At 37.1% G+C, this 16,618-nt stretch overlaps 1 protein-coding gene across 1 annotated transcript; it reads right to left on the bottom strand.

Moving 5' to 3' along the window:
* Positions 1-2,542: 2,542 nt before the first annotated feature.
* LOC127454495 (receptor-binding cancer antigen expressed on SiSo cells-like) lies at positions 2,543-14,814 on the bottom strand. The gene is made up of 7 exons (XM_051721760.1): positions 14,560-14,814; positions 14,020-14,116; positions 12,212-12,290; positions 9,904-10,062; positions 6,647-6,754; positions 5,400-5,491; positions 2,543-4,689 (listed from the first exon to the last, which is right to left on the bottom strand). Exons 2-7 carry the CDS (start codon positions 14,100-14,102, stop codon positions 4,572-4,574), a joined length of 639 nt encoding a protein of 212 aa, XP_051577720.1. The 5' UTR covers positions 14,103-14,116; positions 14,560-14,814; the 3' UTR covers positions 2,543-4,571.
* Positions 14,815-16,618: the final 1,804 nt, after the last annotated feature.

The raw sequence follows: 16,618 nt of genomic DNA, 5'->3' as shown, positions 1-16,618 counted from the left end.
AAACTTTTTTCGTGACATGGCGCCCCCTTTTGGACCCGTGGGGAAAAGTTAAAGAAAGTGATAGTTCACCCAAAAATTTAAATTCTCTCATTTACTCACCCTCATGTCATCTCAGATGTGTCTGACTTTCTTCTGCTAAACGCAAATGAAGATTTTAAGAATAATATCTCAGCTCGGTTGGTCCTTTCATTGCAAGTGAGTGGTGGATAGAAATCTGAAGTTCCAAAAAGCAGATAAAAGCAGCATAAAAGTTTAAGACTCCAGTGGTTAAATCCATATCTTTAGAAGCAATAGAGTATGATGGGTGTGGGTTAGAAACAGATAAATATTTAAGTTATTTTTTAGTATAAATCTCCACTTTCACATCTGAAAGTAACAAGTGTTTAGTTTCACTTTCACATGTGAAAGTGGAGATTTATAGTAAAAAAGGACTTAAATATTGATCTGTTTCTCACTCACACTTATCATACCGCTTCTCTAGAGTCTTATGGATTACTTTTATGCTTTTTCTTTTCTTTTTTTTACTTCAGATTTCTGGCCACCATTCACTTTCATTGTATGCACCTACAGAGCTGAGATATTCTTCTAAAAATCTTCATTGTGTTCTGCAGAAGAAAGAAAAGTATACACATATGGGATGGCATAAGGGTGAGTAAATGATGAGAAAATTTTCATTTTTGGGCAAACTATCCCTTTAAATCCATTCTGCAGTTCTGTGTAGTATTGTACAGAGCTAAAAAATCTCAAAGCATCTAATAAAAGCTCCATGAAACAAGATGGAAAGTGGGGGTTTTACTGTAGAGGATAATGGGTTGATGCTTTGAGTACCCAGCAAATTCACTTTGTTCAAGAGAAAGTTGAAGATGAGCCTTAATATAGATTACATTTAATCCTAGATTAAAATGTAATTTAATGCTTTTATCTTTCCTGAACTGTTCAAAAGAGGAACTCTTTATTTACAGAGCAATATTTTATAAAACCAGTAAATGGTTTTGATACCATATAGTCCGTAACACTTATTTTGTTTGTCAAAGCATGTTTTCTTTTTTTATTCTTTTTACTCCCATGTTTAAGAATCTTACATAAAGAGCATTAAACTTTAAAAGTGTTAAGATATACTGTAGGGCAATTTACAGCAGAAGTGCATTAATGCATCCTTAATGGGCCCACTATGGCCCCAAAACACACAAAAACCTTTTTGGGTTTGGGTAAGAAAACAAAAACAATTTATGTAATCAAATATATATGGAGTATATGGATCTATGCAGCACTTTGCTACTTGAAGTAGCTGAGACTCAAACAACTAACAAGTGTGGACCCCTGAATGGCTTTGAACACACTACATTTGTTACCAAATGGGACTTTGGGTCTATTGCATAACATGCATGGCCCTGCACACATTACACATTAGCAAGACTGAGCAAATGCTTGCTGTTTCATCTATTGTTAGCCCAGCTAAACAGAACATGAATATGAGACATGGCTTTGAACTAAGATTAGTTTAAGGGAGACTAAGGGTTTGGGTGATGAGGAATAGTCTATGGCGTATTGTAAAAGATGTGTCGTAATGGTTATATGTCTCATTTAGAGATACAGGTAATTTGATCCATTTGTATGATGCTTTTCTGATTAATATGATTCCTACATTAGCTGTGTTAAAATTCATTTTATTTAACATACAAGTTCCAGAAATCTTGAATACAGAGCCAAGCTCAAAAAGCAACTCATAAGAAAGCCAATCAAATGCACTGTCAGGAGTAATAAAGAGCAGCAGAGCTTCAGAAGACAGCTTGTAATGTATAATTCAGTCAGTTTATTTTCCTCTCTCCATCTTTTCAGCGTTTAAGTGGGTCAGGCTGTGAGACGATCGGTCGACCGGGGGCGTTACTGAGGCAGATGGGGATTATGACATCACATTTCTCAGAGCTGGAATGTTCCATTAGTCAGGACAATGAGTCTGATCTTGAATATCAAAGCTTTTACGATGCACACATATCAAATCACTCAGTAACCTAACATAACATAATCCAAAGCAAAGTTTATGATTTTGTGTTTGAGCATCTAAACAGACTGAGTACAGATATTCAACATATATCAGCAGATCAAAGTTTCTTGTATTGCAGATTGCTTATGTGTTTCAAGAGACCCAAAGACATAATTTAGTATACTTTGGCACTAAAGTTATCGTACACTTCAGCTAGCATAGTTCACACAAAAAATAAATTTCTAGCATGATTTACTTACTCTCTTTCTTTCGTGGATCACAAAAGGAGATGTTAGGCAGCATGTTAGTCTCAGTCACCATTCACTTCCATTATATGTAAAAACAAAATATGCAATGAAACTGAATGGTTACTGAGACTAACATGCTGCCAAACAACTCTGTTTGTGATCCACGGAAGAGAGTAAATCATGATAGAAATGAGGAAAGAAAGTCATGTGGTTTTTGGAACAATAAGAGGGTAGCTAAACGATGGCAGAATTTTCATTATTGGGTGTATTAGCCCTTTCAAGTCTCCACATGATAATAAAACAAAGAACAGAGATTTAAATGTTTATTACAGCTAAGGCTGGACTGTGCAATTTTTTCAAAAAAATTTTTTTGATAAAAGCATGAGCATGCACGAGTGGAAAACATAAATGAGAAACAAAGATAACAAAATGTATGATTTTATTGTTTTTCATAGTTATCGCACCTCTGTCTCTCATGGCTTCATTTTCCATATTTATCATAGCATGCAGAGGTTAATATCAACACCACCATCATCATCATCATCAAAATGTTAATAGTATAGGCCCTTATTATGGTACTCATAAACGTAATACTTATATATTTGTTAAAAGAGGGACATTTTTCTATAATTTAAGGAACAGTTCATAAAAAAAAAAAAAAAGTAATCATTTACTCACCCTCATGTTGTTTCAAACCTGTATGACTTTCTTTCTTCCGTGGTATATAAAAGGAGATATTAGACAATGTTAGCCTCAGTCAACATTCACTTTGACCGCATCTTTTTTTTTTTTTTTTTTTTCCATACAGTCAAAGTGAATGGTGACTGAGACTGTAATTCTGCCCAACATATTTTGTCTTCCATAAAAAAAAGAAAGTGATACAAGTTTGAGTAATGATGCCAGAATTGTCATTTTGGGGGGAAATTCCCTTAAATTGGTAAGACTGTGTAAATGCATCTAAATCAAGATAAACCAAATTCTTAATTGCTCATCATATGGCCAATACAGTGAACAGTTTCTATCTAAAATTGTTCAGGCCCCCAGCTGTGATCAAAGTGAATGTATTACACTTAATGAATGCTCCAGGTAACAGACAGTGAGTCTTACCAAAGATAAAAGATGCTTTGGTTGCCAATCTGGATTTTTAAAAATCCCAGCATTTCCATAACAACCAACCCACTCCTCTTGAAGCGTTCTCTGCAAGCCTTACATACCATACCCACTGGCATTTTACCAGACTGAGATCTCTGCATTGTTCAGGTTCAAACCAAATCCTGTTTATCTTTAGAGAAATCAAGTCCAGAATATAAGGCCTTTAACAGTTATTAACATTTAAAGGAATAGTTCACCCAAAAATAAACATTTCATCTCTCATCATTTACTTCCCCTAATGTCATCCCAGATGTGTATGACTTTCTTCTGCAGAACACAAAGATTTTTAGAAGAATATATCTCAGCTCTGAAGGTTTATACAATGCAAGTGAATGGGGTCCAAAACTTTGAAGCTCCAAAAAAGCATATAAAGGCAGCATATAAAAGCCTGTTCTCACCCAAAATCGATTGGATCACTTCAGAAGACATGAAATAAACCACTGGAATCATATGAATTGGTTTTATGCTACCTTTGTGCATTTTGGAGATTCAAAGTTTTGGTCACCATTCACTTGCATTAACAGAGCTGAGATATTCTTCTATAAATCTTTGTGTTCTGTAGAAGAAAGAAAGTCATACATATCTGGGATGGCATGAGGGTGAGTAAATAATGAAAGAATAAAACATTTTGAGTGAACTATTCCTTAAAAGTCCTTGATTACCAGGTAATTGAGATAAACTGAATGGCAAGGGAACTAGCTAGGAACAATCTACCACTAATTAGTTTATTAGAAGCCAGAGCACATAAATTGCATAAATCTGTTGATATTTTAAGTCCAGTGTTTAACGCAAAGTTACTAGACTTGGATAATGAAAAATAAAAACAGACAAGAAAAAGCGCATAAAGGCAAAAAAAAAAAAAAAAAAATTCCTGATCTAAGATTGACACAATGGTATCCAAAACTTTTATAAATACTGACACAAAAAAAACACCTAGTTAATTTCTTTCATTGATCGCACTTACAGAACATTCACAACAACTTAAAGATGAAAGGAAAGGTGCTTTGAGCTGTGCTCTCTATCCATTATTAAAAAAAAATAACAAATTCCCCAAGACGACTGATGGCCTCAAAAAATATCCCAAAGATGTGAAGACAGCACTGCGGTGGTCAGGACGAAACAAGGTAAAAATTAATATGAACAGTTGTTTGGCTGTTGTTTTGAGTGTCCGGTGCGCTGTATAAATGTTATGAAAGTTTGACAGCGATCTTCTGCTCTTTTTTCATCATTCGCTGTACCTCTTTCTCCATTTTCTTCCTCTGTTGTTCCATAGCACGTCTCTCTCTCTCGGCCAGCTTCTGCTGTCTGTGTTCAGGAGAGACAGAGAGAAGGTTCTATTCCACTGAATATATAGTAAGATGAGAGAGATGCTTGTATCACAAATCAATCAGCTGCCTTAATTTTGATTTTAGGGGGAAAAGAAGACAGCAACACAGTTTTGAATGTTAAAATAATGACACTAAATTAAGCAGACATGTTAATCTGATATAAAAAACACTTAACATTAATGAGCTTTTAAATGCAGCGCAGGTTGTGCTTGTACACTGCCATCTAGTGGACACAGACAGCAAACCATCAAATTCTCACAGAGTGAATTTCTGTATATTAACCTTTAAGGAATGGCTTGTGTCACTTCATTCTCCCTTGAGGTAAAAAAGGACTCCAAGCAAGATACAAGATGACTCCCTAACTTGTGATACACTATCCATATCAGAAATATTCTACATAAAAAACAAAAAAAATTATGATATATATATATATATATATATATATATATATATATATATATATATATATATATATATATATACATATACATACACACACACACACACACACACACACACACACACACACACACACTCTATACTGTATATGATGACTGCCCTTCATTATCATTAGTTTTAATGAAGGTAAGAGCCTAAGGGCAAGTTATCAAAAAGCACTTGTAAACTTTTTTGGAGAACAGATTTTGAACTGTACAGGCCCCACAATCTGTTAGTAAGGCACCCTACCTCAGCACTTCCTCTGCCTCCCAGGACGCATCTGCCTCGTCCTCCCAGGCATTGGTGTTCTCCTGCCAGGTGTCCATGTCCCCCAGCTCCGCCTGCAGATCACAGAGAGAGAGAGCAACAAATCATTTGCTCCAACAATTTAACAGTGACATGTTTTGGTGGAGCTTGATCATTTAGAAATAAATCATCATAATCTGTCAGAACCTATCTGCCTCCATAAACTACTATATAAAACAACTGTTAATCTGCTAGAGTGGTAACATGGTGTTGCTGTGTGATTAATGTTGCATTTAGGGCTGGGTATTGATACAGATTTCCCAATTTGATTCAATTTACAAGCTCTCTTATTTGATTCAATTCTGATTTGTTTGGGTATATTTCAGTTACAATGTCCATTTTGCTTACATATGCACTCTCGGCTAATGCTGTTAATTATACAGGGGACCTTCTAACAAAAGAGGATAGGAAGCTTTTGTTGGTAATTAACAAAAACATCATTAGTTTTTCATAACTGTGGTCACATTTGAGCTTTTTAAAAATGTACACATTCCAAATGTATTTTTCCATAAACATTTATATATTGTTACATGCACAATTTGTACTTTTTACAAGCATTTACACTGAGAAATATTTTGGTTGACCACAAAATAATGAGAGTGGAGTTGCATGGCTTCTTTACCTTCTCAATATCCGGATCGTTCAATAAAGATCGTGATTAATCAGAAAATCACTACTTTTACCCCAGTCCATGTGCTTACAGCACGCAAAACTGGAAAACGCTTTCTTGATCAAGTTTGCCAGGTTAGTTACATCAAATAGTTTATAGATATTTCGAGTTTCGTTTGAGGCTCATAGCAGAAAGTAAAGCGGATATCCACGAGCAGAGCTGCATATTCTGCTTTGTTTACTTAGTTATGTCTGTGAAATTCTCTATAAATGTTTTTTTTTTGCTGTTCTTAGATTCTCTACACATTTCTATTCTTCTCTCATGTGTTGTTGGTGCAATTGCTCGTGCGTCATTATATGAATAATTTTTCCCCCATGTCGGTATTTTATTATGGTATGATACATCTCCGATAACCCTGTCCCTGAACACCCCGTAATAAAAAATACGACTCTGATTGGTCCCTTTATATGTCAGTCAGATGGCTTTTCCTGTCTAAATAGGTGGATCTTGTCCAATTGAAGTGGCTATAGACTCCAGACCTATTCCGCAGTCATTGGTCTGTCTACGTGAGACTACTCACAGAGGGCTGGATAAAGGACATGTCCTGAGTGACGGCTAGTCTGCTAGAGAAACCTAAGGAACTGTCTGGCATAGAGAAGTTCAAAGGTTCCCTTTTCTTCAAAACAATCTGGAAAAAGAGAACAAAATTGAAATGAAAATATTATTTTGGCAAACCTTTGTCTTCTACATTATTATTAATCATACAACATACAATGCCGATAGAAAATCATTATATCCCTTTGGAATAGTAAAAAAAAATTGTCTTACAGCCTGAAATAAAAAATGTTTTCCAGCTTTATTAATACATTTTGCCTAACAACATTCAAGTAGCAAAACATTTTTACAAAAAGATGAAAAACTAGAATAACGATTTGAAAAGTGACCATACTCTTGGATTTAATACTTTGTAGAGCTACCTTTTTGCTTTAGTGACAGCCATCAGTCTGTTTGTATATGTCTCTACTAGCTTCGTGCACCTAGATGGGGGAATATTTGCCCATTCTTCCTTGAAGAATTGTTCGAGTTCAGTCAAATTGTGGGGCAAGCAGCGATGGACTGTTTTCTTTAAGTCCATTCACGGGTATTCTATTGTATTTAGGTCAGGGCTCTGACTTAGCCACTCAAGGCCTTTGAGCTTCCTATCCTTAAGCCACTGCATTGTTTTTTTGGCAGCGTGTTTAAGGTCATTGTCGTGCTGAAAGATGTTCCATTCAAAGGTTCAGTCTCAGAAGTGACATTTTTGTCTCATCTGATCATGGAGTACTCTGATGCCATGTGGCAAATGTTTTATGGTCAGATGAGACCAAAATGTAACTTTTTGGATTGAACTCCATGTGCAATATTTGGAGAAAACCAAACACAGTGCACCACCCAGAATATACAATACCTACTGTGCAGCATGGTGGTGCCAACATTATGTTGTGGGGTTGTTTCTCTTCAGGGCAATTGGTCAGGATTGAGTGGAAAATGGATGCTGCCTTGTACACTCAAATTCTTGAGTCCACTATCATCTCCACTGTTTTGAGCCTGTTCAGCTCAAGGTTGTTGTGACCGCACCAGATAGCCATCTGTTCAACCTCCCGTCTGTATGCAGATTCGTCACCGTCACGGATGAGGCCAGTGACCGTGGTGTCGTCTGCAAACTTCAGGAGCTTGACAGAGGGGTCCTTTGCAGTGCAGTCATTCGTGTACAGGGAGAAGCGCAGTGGAGAGAGAACGCATCCCTGAGGAGCACCAGTGCTAATAGTGAGGGTCCCGGATGTGAGTTTCCCCACTCTCACAAGCTGCTGCCTATCTGTCAGAAAGCTGGTGATCCACCGACAGATTGGGGTGGGCACGGACAGCTGGGTCAGTTTGGTTGAGAGGAAATCAGGCATGATGGTATTGAAGGCTGAACTGAAGTCCACAAACAGGATCCTTGCGTAAATCCCAAGTCTGCAGGATATAATGCAGTCCCATGTTGACAGCATCATCCACAGACCTGTTTGCTCGGTAAGCAAACTGAAGGGGGTCTAGCAGGGGTCCAGTGATGTCCTTCAGGTAGGCCAAAACCAGTCTCTCAAACGACTTCATGAGCACAGATGTGAGAGCGACAGATCTCACGTCAAAGTCAATTTGACTGAACAATTCTGCAAGGAAGAATGGGCAAAAATTCCCCGATCTAGGTGCGCGAAGCTAGTAAAGATATTTCAAAACTGACTGATGGCTGTCATTAGAGCAAAAGGTAGCTCGACGGAGTATTAAATCCAGGGGTATGATCACTTTTCAAACCCTGTTATTTTAGTTTTTCATACTCTTTTAGACATTTTTGGAACTGTTGCCCTTTTTTTAGTTACTTGAATGTCTTTAGGCAAAATTAGTAAATTAAATTTATTTTAAATTTCAGGCTGGAAGACAAAAAATAATAATATATATATTCACCGATCAGCCACAACATTAAAACTACCTGCCTAATATTGTGTAGGTCCCCCTCATGCCGCCAAACCAGCACGAACCCGCATCTCAGAATAGCACTCTGAGATGCTATTCTTCTCACCACAATTGTACAGAGCGGTTATCTGAGTTACCGTAGACTTTGTCAGTTCGAACCAGTCTGGCCATTCTCTGCTAACCTCTCTCATCAACAAGGCATTTCCATCCACAGAACTGCTGCTCACTGGATGTTTTTAGTTTTTGGCACCATTCAGAGTAAACTCTAGAGACTGTTGTGTGTGAAAATCCCAGGAGATCAGCAGTTACAGAAATACACAAACCAGCCCACCTGGCACCAACAATCATGCCACGCTCCAAATCACCGAGATAACATTTTTCCCCATTCTGATGGTTGATGTGAACATTAACTGAAGCTCCTGACCCATATCTGTATGATTTTATGCACTGCACTGCTGCCACACAATTGGCTGATTAGATAATCACATGGATGATTGTTGGTGCCAGATGGGCTGATTTGAGTATTTCTGTAACTGCTGATCTCCTGGGATTTTCACACAAAATAGAATCTAGAATTTATTCAGAATGGTGCCAAAAACAAAAAACATCCAGTGAGGGGCAGTTCTGCAGCTGGAAAAGGCTTGTTGATGAGAGAGGTCAACAGAGAATGGCCAGACTGGTTGAACTGACAAAGTCTACGGTAACTCAGATAACCGCTCTGTACAATTGTGGTGAGAAGAATAGCATTCATGCTGTTTTGGGGGCACGAGGGGGACCTACACAATATTAGGCAGGTGGTTTTAATGTTATGGCTGATCGTGTGCAGTTGTGCTCACAAGTTTGCATACCCTGGCAGAAATTATGACATTTTGGCATTGATTTTGAAAATATGACTGATCATGCAAAAAAACTGTCTTTTATTTAAGGATAGTGATCATATGAAGCCATTTATCATCACATAGTTGTTTGGCTCATTTTTAAATCATAATGGTAACAGAAATCACCCAAATGGCCCTGATCAAAAGTTTACATACCCTTGAATGTTTGGCTGTATATAACTGTATATATAGACCACTGAATTAATGGATAAAAATCCCTATTTGCCATTCTTTCTTCACAAGGTGCACAGTAAAGAATTTTGTTCACAAAATCAAATCCCTTTCATTAGACTATAATAGTCCTGTTACATATCCATTTAATTTCCACTTTCCCCAACCAAAAAATACTGCTATCTATTATTCTTTGTCTTTGTTTTTATACAAAAAGAGAGTAAACAATAGAGAGAGTAAATTAAATGAATGACAATGAAAGGGCAACGGATACTGAAGCCCCTAATAGTGAACCTACTTTTTGTGTTTTCCTGATGGTGGGAGTCATGTCTTTGAAGTAGTCTGGCTCCTCCTCCTCAGCTTCAGTCTGTGGTGGCAGAACTGCCCCATTACCACCTTCAATTTTGATACTCGTGGGAGCTTCTTCATCCCATGAGCTCCAGTCCTCAATCTCTGGCTGCAATGAATTATACAACAAACATTCACTCATTACTGCAGTCTAAATACATCAAAAGGTCAGTACTAATAATAATCTGTCCATTAGCTGCTTTTCCATCATCAGGCCAAATGGTACCATACCGAACCGTACTCAAGAGGAAATACCCACTGTGCTCAGAAGATTTAATTCTTATGACTACTGTTGTTGTTTTGTTGTAGCTGGTTGATAGTTGTGATTTGTGTGAAGTAGGGCTGGGCGATTTTTTTGAATTTACGTTTTGACATGATTATTATAATGTTTTTTTAAATCAATGAATCAAGGTTTCGAATAAAAATATTAGCTATAGTTAGATGCAGTGTCAATCCAACAAAGACTGAATAAGGAAGATAAAAATATTCATAGCTCTTGGCTTGATGCCGCCTCCATTCTGATCATCTGCACATATGTGCATGCCCCAAATGAATGTAACAGGTTACCAACATTGAGACTGATACAAAAGCTGAGTGATCAGGGACTTCATCCATCATGCATGTGTACACCAGCTTAATCAGACCATATCTGGCCTCTGTGTTCTGTGCATGTTGAAGAACAGTCTTCTTCCTTTTCTTTAAATACACATAATAAAGCATTAGTTATGGGCACTTCATATCAAATCATACGGAAAGGCTATAAATGGGAGAATCAAATATCTACCAGTCCTTCTTTTACCATGATGATTTGGATAGATCGTTAATTATTGCTTTGTTCTGTGTCGTGTTTCAAGTGTACTGCATCTCTACTTTGTGAGCTGAATTGTAATGATAAATAATTTCATATTGCTGCGCTGCTCAGCGTGTACCGCTAGAGGGCGCCGCATGCCCTGAGCTCTATCTGTAGCAGTTTATGATTATACATACAAATTGTTTGATATGCAATGATTACTTTCTGTATAAACTTGATAAATTCTAGATACTGTTTTCTAGATAACTTTCTAGATAGACTTGGTGTAGATAAAAATTAATACCTACATTGGATATATATTTTGCAGTTTTCTTATTATATACTATTTCTCAACATCTGGGTTTATTAGAATTGAATTTATTGTTCATTTACACTGTTGAAATTTCCTGTGGTGCAGTTTTTTTCATTTTTTTATTGCACACCTATGTCTACTATAATGAAAAAAACTTTAAAGGTGCTGTAAGCGATTTTTTCATGGAAAGGTATGCAAAAAAATGTCCTTCTACCTGAAAGATATTAATGAAATAAGTGTGTTGAGATATCTCACCAGTTTAAGTGATAGCTCTAGACTCAGTAAACAGCAAACAAAAATGTGTCCGCGAACCACAGATAATGACGCTTTATGCCTGTCAATCATTTTACGTGCTCTCATTGTATTGTAGTTGCAGTGAATTCTTGAAGCATAATGCGTTTTTATGCCATGTTGTTCATAACAGTTGTCAGTTGAGGGTGCTATTTTGCTGCTAATGTTTTTAACAGACGTTTCTTCTCTCAATAAAGCTAATTTGGTATCTTTGGAGTTAGGGGTTTTGGAAAGGGGGGCGTGGCAAATCCAACGGCTCAGTCTCATGGAAGCAGAACAAACGAAATCACTTACAGCACCTTTAATTTCCCTGCATTCTAATAAATAACATGTTATTTGAATCATGTTATAGTTACTTTATAGTTGAGTACATTTAAAAGCTGCAAAATAGATTCCTGAATCGTCATTAAATTTGCAAAAGTCGAGATTTCATTTTTTTGCCATGTCGCCCCGCCCTAGTGTGAAGTCCCATTAGAGTGATTAGTGTTACCTCTGGTGAACTTGGGAGCCTGTTAATTTTAGGTCATTCCTCTCTACTCAATTGTACTTTACAAAACTGCAGATTTATGTTTACTAAGAAGTATTGAGGAGAATCCAATGTGCCAAATGAGTAACCTAGAGTCCAGTGGTAATTTCCCTTATAAAGGGTGCTATAACACAATTTAAATAAATAAATAAAAACAATGATACTTTAATCACAGATGAGTTAAGTTTAACTGTAACTAGTTAACTGTACTTAAATAATTAAGTTCACATTACTTGAGTTGAATGAGTATGCTTACTTAGAAAAAGCATGCAAACTTAATTGCCAAAAAAAATCTAAGTGATGCATGATGCTAGCTAGGAGATGATGCACTCTGTAACCTGTTTTGATGCAGAAGAAAAATCAACAGTGGTAGGAAGGGTGATCTGATCCCCACTCAGCTTGCGTGACCTTCCAGTCCTACATTAACAAACAAACAAACAAACAAAACTATGTATCTGTGATCATATATCATCAGTGTTCCCAAAGCCTTCAGGGTGTTAAAGCAGGGCTCGACATTAACGCTTGTCTGGGACAAGTGGATTTTTGAAGAGGCAAGTGAAAGAGAATTTTACTTGCCCGACCAGACAAGCAGACTGATTTATAACAAAAAAATAACCAGCTATATTTGTTATAGCCTAGGCCTGTGTCACTTATTAGAAAGTTCATATTCTTATTCTGCTTTTGAAAATAATCCAGAGTGCGTAATTTTATAATTCGCTAGCGATCTAGTAACAGCTGTGCCCTGGCTGTTTGATTGACTGGCGCCGTATGTGCGTGTACTGACTGCTGAACATGCGCGTGTGTTCCAAAAATGCTCGCGCTAATGCGCACCTGAACGGGCAAATACACTTCAAAATTTCGCCAAAATGCCCGTCTTGGTGAGGCATTCATGTAAACACAGAGAGTGATGTTTAAAGCGAACGTAAACAGTGGAGAAAAAAGTGGATTTGTATTCAAATGTCCGACTTGTATGTATAAATGTAAGCTAATAGACCTGCTGCTGTGAAGTGTGTCATTATAATAATCAAGCAACCATAACAAGAAAATGAGAAAACACTGGGTAACTTTAGTAGCTTTAAAAATATGAATGTATTATAATCATACAGTAAAGATCAGTAGTAGTTTTATGTTGCATTTCATTCTGAATGTTTACTTGAATACTTGATACTGCTGTTAAAAACTTTTAAAGCTGTTAAAAAAGCACTGACTTTTCTTAATTTGTATTTTTTGTTCTATTATTTTTAATCCATTTCTATTCATTGCTGTTTTTAATTGTTATTTTATTACTGTTTGTTTACTAGTCTTGAATAATTACTTAAGAACCTGAAACCATTAAATAGTTAACATATTAGTAAGTGTTATTATTTGTTGTGGTATTGAAGCTGGTATTGAGAATCGTCTAATTTCACTATCGTCTACTGAAATTTTGGTATTGTGATCATGTATAGCCTTTATTATACATGGTAGATCTTGCTGCAATAACATGATGAAAAAGTAGATCTCATTCCATAGAAGTGTGAGCATCCCTGCTGTAAATGATGGCAATGGAGGCTTTTTTTATTTGACTACCATACGTAACATAAAATAATGATCATATGACAATAGCCTCCTCCCCTACCCACTGCAGTTTACATTTCTGTCGCAGAGAATTGAGATGATTGCATAGGTACACTATTAGGTTGGGCATCGATCATAATTTTAGAAAAATATACAACATAAACTTTGACATGTTACTTGAGCATGTAACTTAAATGTCCTTTTTTCTCTCCGGACAAGTGAATAACCAATTTACTTGTCCGAAATATAAGCACATGACAATGCTTAATCTAGAGCCCTGGTTAAAGGGATAGTTCAATCAAAAATGAAAATACCACCATTATTTACCGGCCTTCATGTTGTTCCAAAAAACAACATGCTGACTTTCTTCCGTGTAATACAAAAGGAGAAGTTAAGCTGAATATAAGCCTCAGTCAGCATACACTTTTCATTACATCTTTTTTTCCATTCAAAGGTTAGTGTATGGTGACTGTGGCAAATATTCTGCCTAACATCTTTTGTTAATTTTTTGGTGAGGTATACCTTTAGATGACAACATTTACTGTGCCAGTCAAGATTTTTAGAAGCTAAACTGATCTTCCATACTCACCTGCAAATCAGTCTTTTCAAGAATGAAAGGACAGACGCCAAGCAGGTGCATATTTTAAAGAGGCGAAACTGGGTGATTGCCATGTTAAGAGTAATATCTATAAAAGAGTGAGAAACAAGACGAAAATGGGTGCTTTAATTATAAATACAAAGTAGGAACACATCAAACATTTATCAGAAGGTAATAGCAACATCAGCTATCCAGGCATATGGATTAAAAAGGCAAGATGTAAAGTCCTTTATCACTAATACTATGTGCAGGACACCGATCTGTTTGGGGGTTTAAATATTTAGAGAATATGATTGATGCATTTACATCATGCAATATACAGTAGTTACACCCACAACTGGCATTTTGACCTTAAACAGAAACAATCAAGGAAGCAAGTTAACTGCATATAGCAATTGCTAATGTTAGCTACAGGGTTAGCAAGCTAACTTAACATCTCTGCTTCTTAATAAGGATATTTTGCTTTAGTTTTCATTCACAGAGTTTGTATGGATGGATTATGAAATTGTGCAGATACATGCATTTACTCACCAGTCAGATCAATTCAAGAACGTTTATGTGGGTAAAATCATAGCACGGGGCTAGCAGACCGACATATACAACACTAGATATTTACAGATAGGACGAAACAGGGGGACTAATGTGTTTTGGTAAAGAAAGAGTTCAGGAGAGAAGAACCATCATCAATAGGGGCTGTCAAGGTGTTCAATCTCATCCAAATTACTCTGATGCAGGCTGTCATCGTGTCCCTTCATTGTACCACCTCACACCATCCGAGAACTGGAATCACTGGGTTGCCAGGTTGACAGTTAAAATCGGGACTCTTAGTTTGCAATGTGCACATAATATTTGCTTTTCAAAGTAGACGCAGATATACCAGCTGTACTGGAAACAATATTTTCTTTATGAAACAGAAATACACAGCAGTTAATAGAGCTGTTCAGGCTGTAGTCCAAAAACCCGGAAGACAATAAACATTTTGGAATCATGGGTTACCTCAGTAATTTCCTATGGGTTTTTATAATAATAGTTTTAGACATACATAAGTAGAATAAGGCCTGTGGTTAAAAATACTTTAAGAGAACATAAATTACACACAGTCATACCTCAAACGTTAATTTTGAAACTAGTAGGTGCGTCCCAAACCGCACACTTCTACGCTATTCTACGTCATTTTGAAGTGAGCAGTATGTTTACACTGAAAATGCAACAGAAAGAAGTGTACTACAAGTACTCGGATCATTCACTTCTTCAACCATCAAAATGGGGTGTGGAATGTTAGACACTTCATGCGTTGAGCACACACGACTTGCCATACATGGCAAAAGAGGCGGGCGACTAGCGAAACTTAAGTGAACTCAACACCTTGCAAATGTGAGTTGAATGTTTTACAATAACCCACCCTTTACGAATATATTAATTATTTTAGATATGTGGTAAACTAAGTGGCAGCACATCATGTGTGTTTGAAATGTCACTTCCAACAGCTGTTAAACGGCAAATGCTTCTGTTAAGTAACAAAATGTAAGCCATGGGGGCAGAGCTTCCAAAGGAGCACTGAAGGGAGGGGTGTGTTCCATTTGGGATGATACTACACTTTGAAAATGTTTACACTACATGGCTGAGTGCATATGTATTCTGTAAGTGCATAGTGTATAGTGCGTCATTTGGGACACAGTGTTCTTTAATGTATGTTGCTATCACGATACTAATTAAAGACTACAACTACCATGAGCATGGGAGATGCATGCTTTATGAAATCTGGCTGATGCAAACTTTCTAAACTCCAAGGAGGACAAATGGCGATGACGAATATAAACTAAAAAAGAAGGATTATGATAAGTTGAGGGCTAGGAGCCACATCAACATCGGCGAGGCTTTTCAGTGGTGGAGAGACCTCAGAGAGGTAAAAGGAATGAATTTGCGTGCATGAATGTGGGGGGGCGGAGCTTCCAAAGGAGCACTGAAGGGAGGGGTATGTTCCATTTGGGATGATACTACACTTTGAAAATGTATACTCTACATTGCTGAGTGCATATGTATTCTGAAAGTGCATAGTGCGTCATTTGGGATACAGTGTTCTTTAATGTATGTTGCTATCACGATACTAATTAAAGACTACAACTTCCATGAGCATGGGAGCTGCGTGCTTTATGAAATCTGGCTGATGCGAACATTCTAAACTCCAAGGAGGACAAATGGCTGAGAAACAGACCAAGAGAATAAGGTCAGACGAATATAAACAAAAAAAGAAGGATTATGATAAGTTGAGGGCTAGGAGCCGCATCAACATCGGCGAGGCTTTTCAGAGGTGGAGAGACCTCAGAGAGGTAAACTGAATGAATTTGCATGCATGAATGTGGGAGGCGGAGCTTCCAAAGGAGCACTGAAGGGAGGGGTGTGTTCCATTTGGGATGATACTACACTTTGAAAATGTATACTCTACATTGCTGAGTGCATATGTATTCTGTAAGTGCATAGTGTATAGTGCGTCAATTGGTACACAGTGTTCTTTAATGTATGTTGCTATCATGATACTAATTAAAGTTTATGAAATGGACGACTGTTGTTAGCCTTGTATTTAGTGACA

The sequence above is a fragment of the Myxocyprinus asiaticus genome, chromosome 16, assembly GCF_019703515.2.
Source record: "Myxocyprinus asiaticus isolate MX2 ecotype Aquarium Trade chromosome 16, UBuf_Myxa_2, whole genome shotgun sequence".
NCBI lineage: Eukaryota > Metazoa > Chordata > Actinopteri > Cypriniformes > Catostomidae > Myxocyprinus > Myxocyprinus asiaticus.
The sequence above is the reverse complement of the archived record's forward strand: the minus strand, read 5'-3'. Positions and strand labels throughout refer to the sequence as shown.

Bases quoted from the DNA above. Each gene is read 5' to 3' on its own strand.
- LOC127454495 (XM_051721760.1), bottom strand. From the start codon at position 14,102: ATGGCAATCACCCAGTTTCGCCTCTTTAAAATATGCACCTGCTTGGCG. The intron at 6,755-9,903 runs GTAGGTTCACTA...CTCTTTTTCCAG, and splicing joins CCATCAGGAAAACACAAAAA to ATTGTTTTGAAGAAAAGGGA. The intron at 5,492-6,646 runs GTGAGTAGTCTC...TGTGATCTGCAG, and splicing joins TGTCCTTTATCCAGCCCTCT to GCGGAGCTGGGGGACATGGA.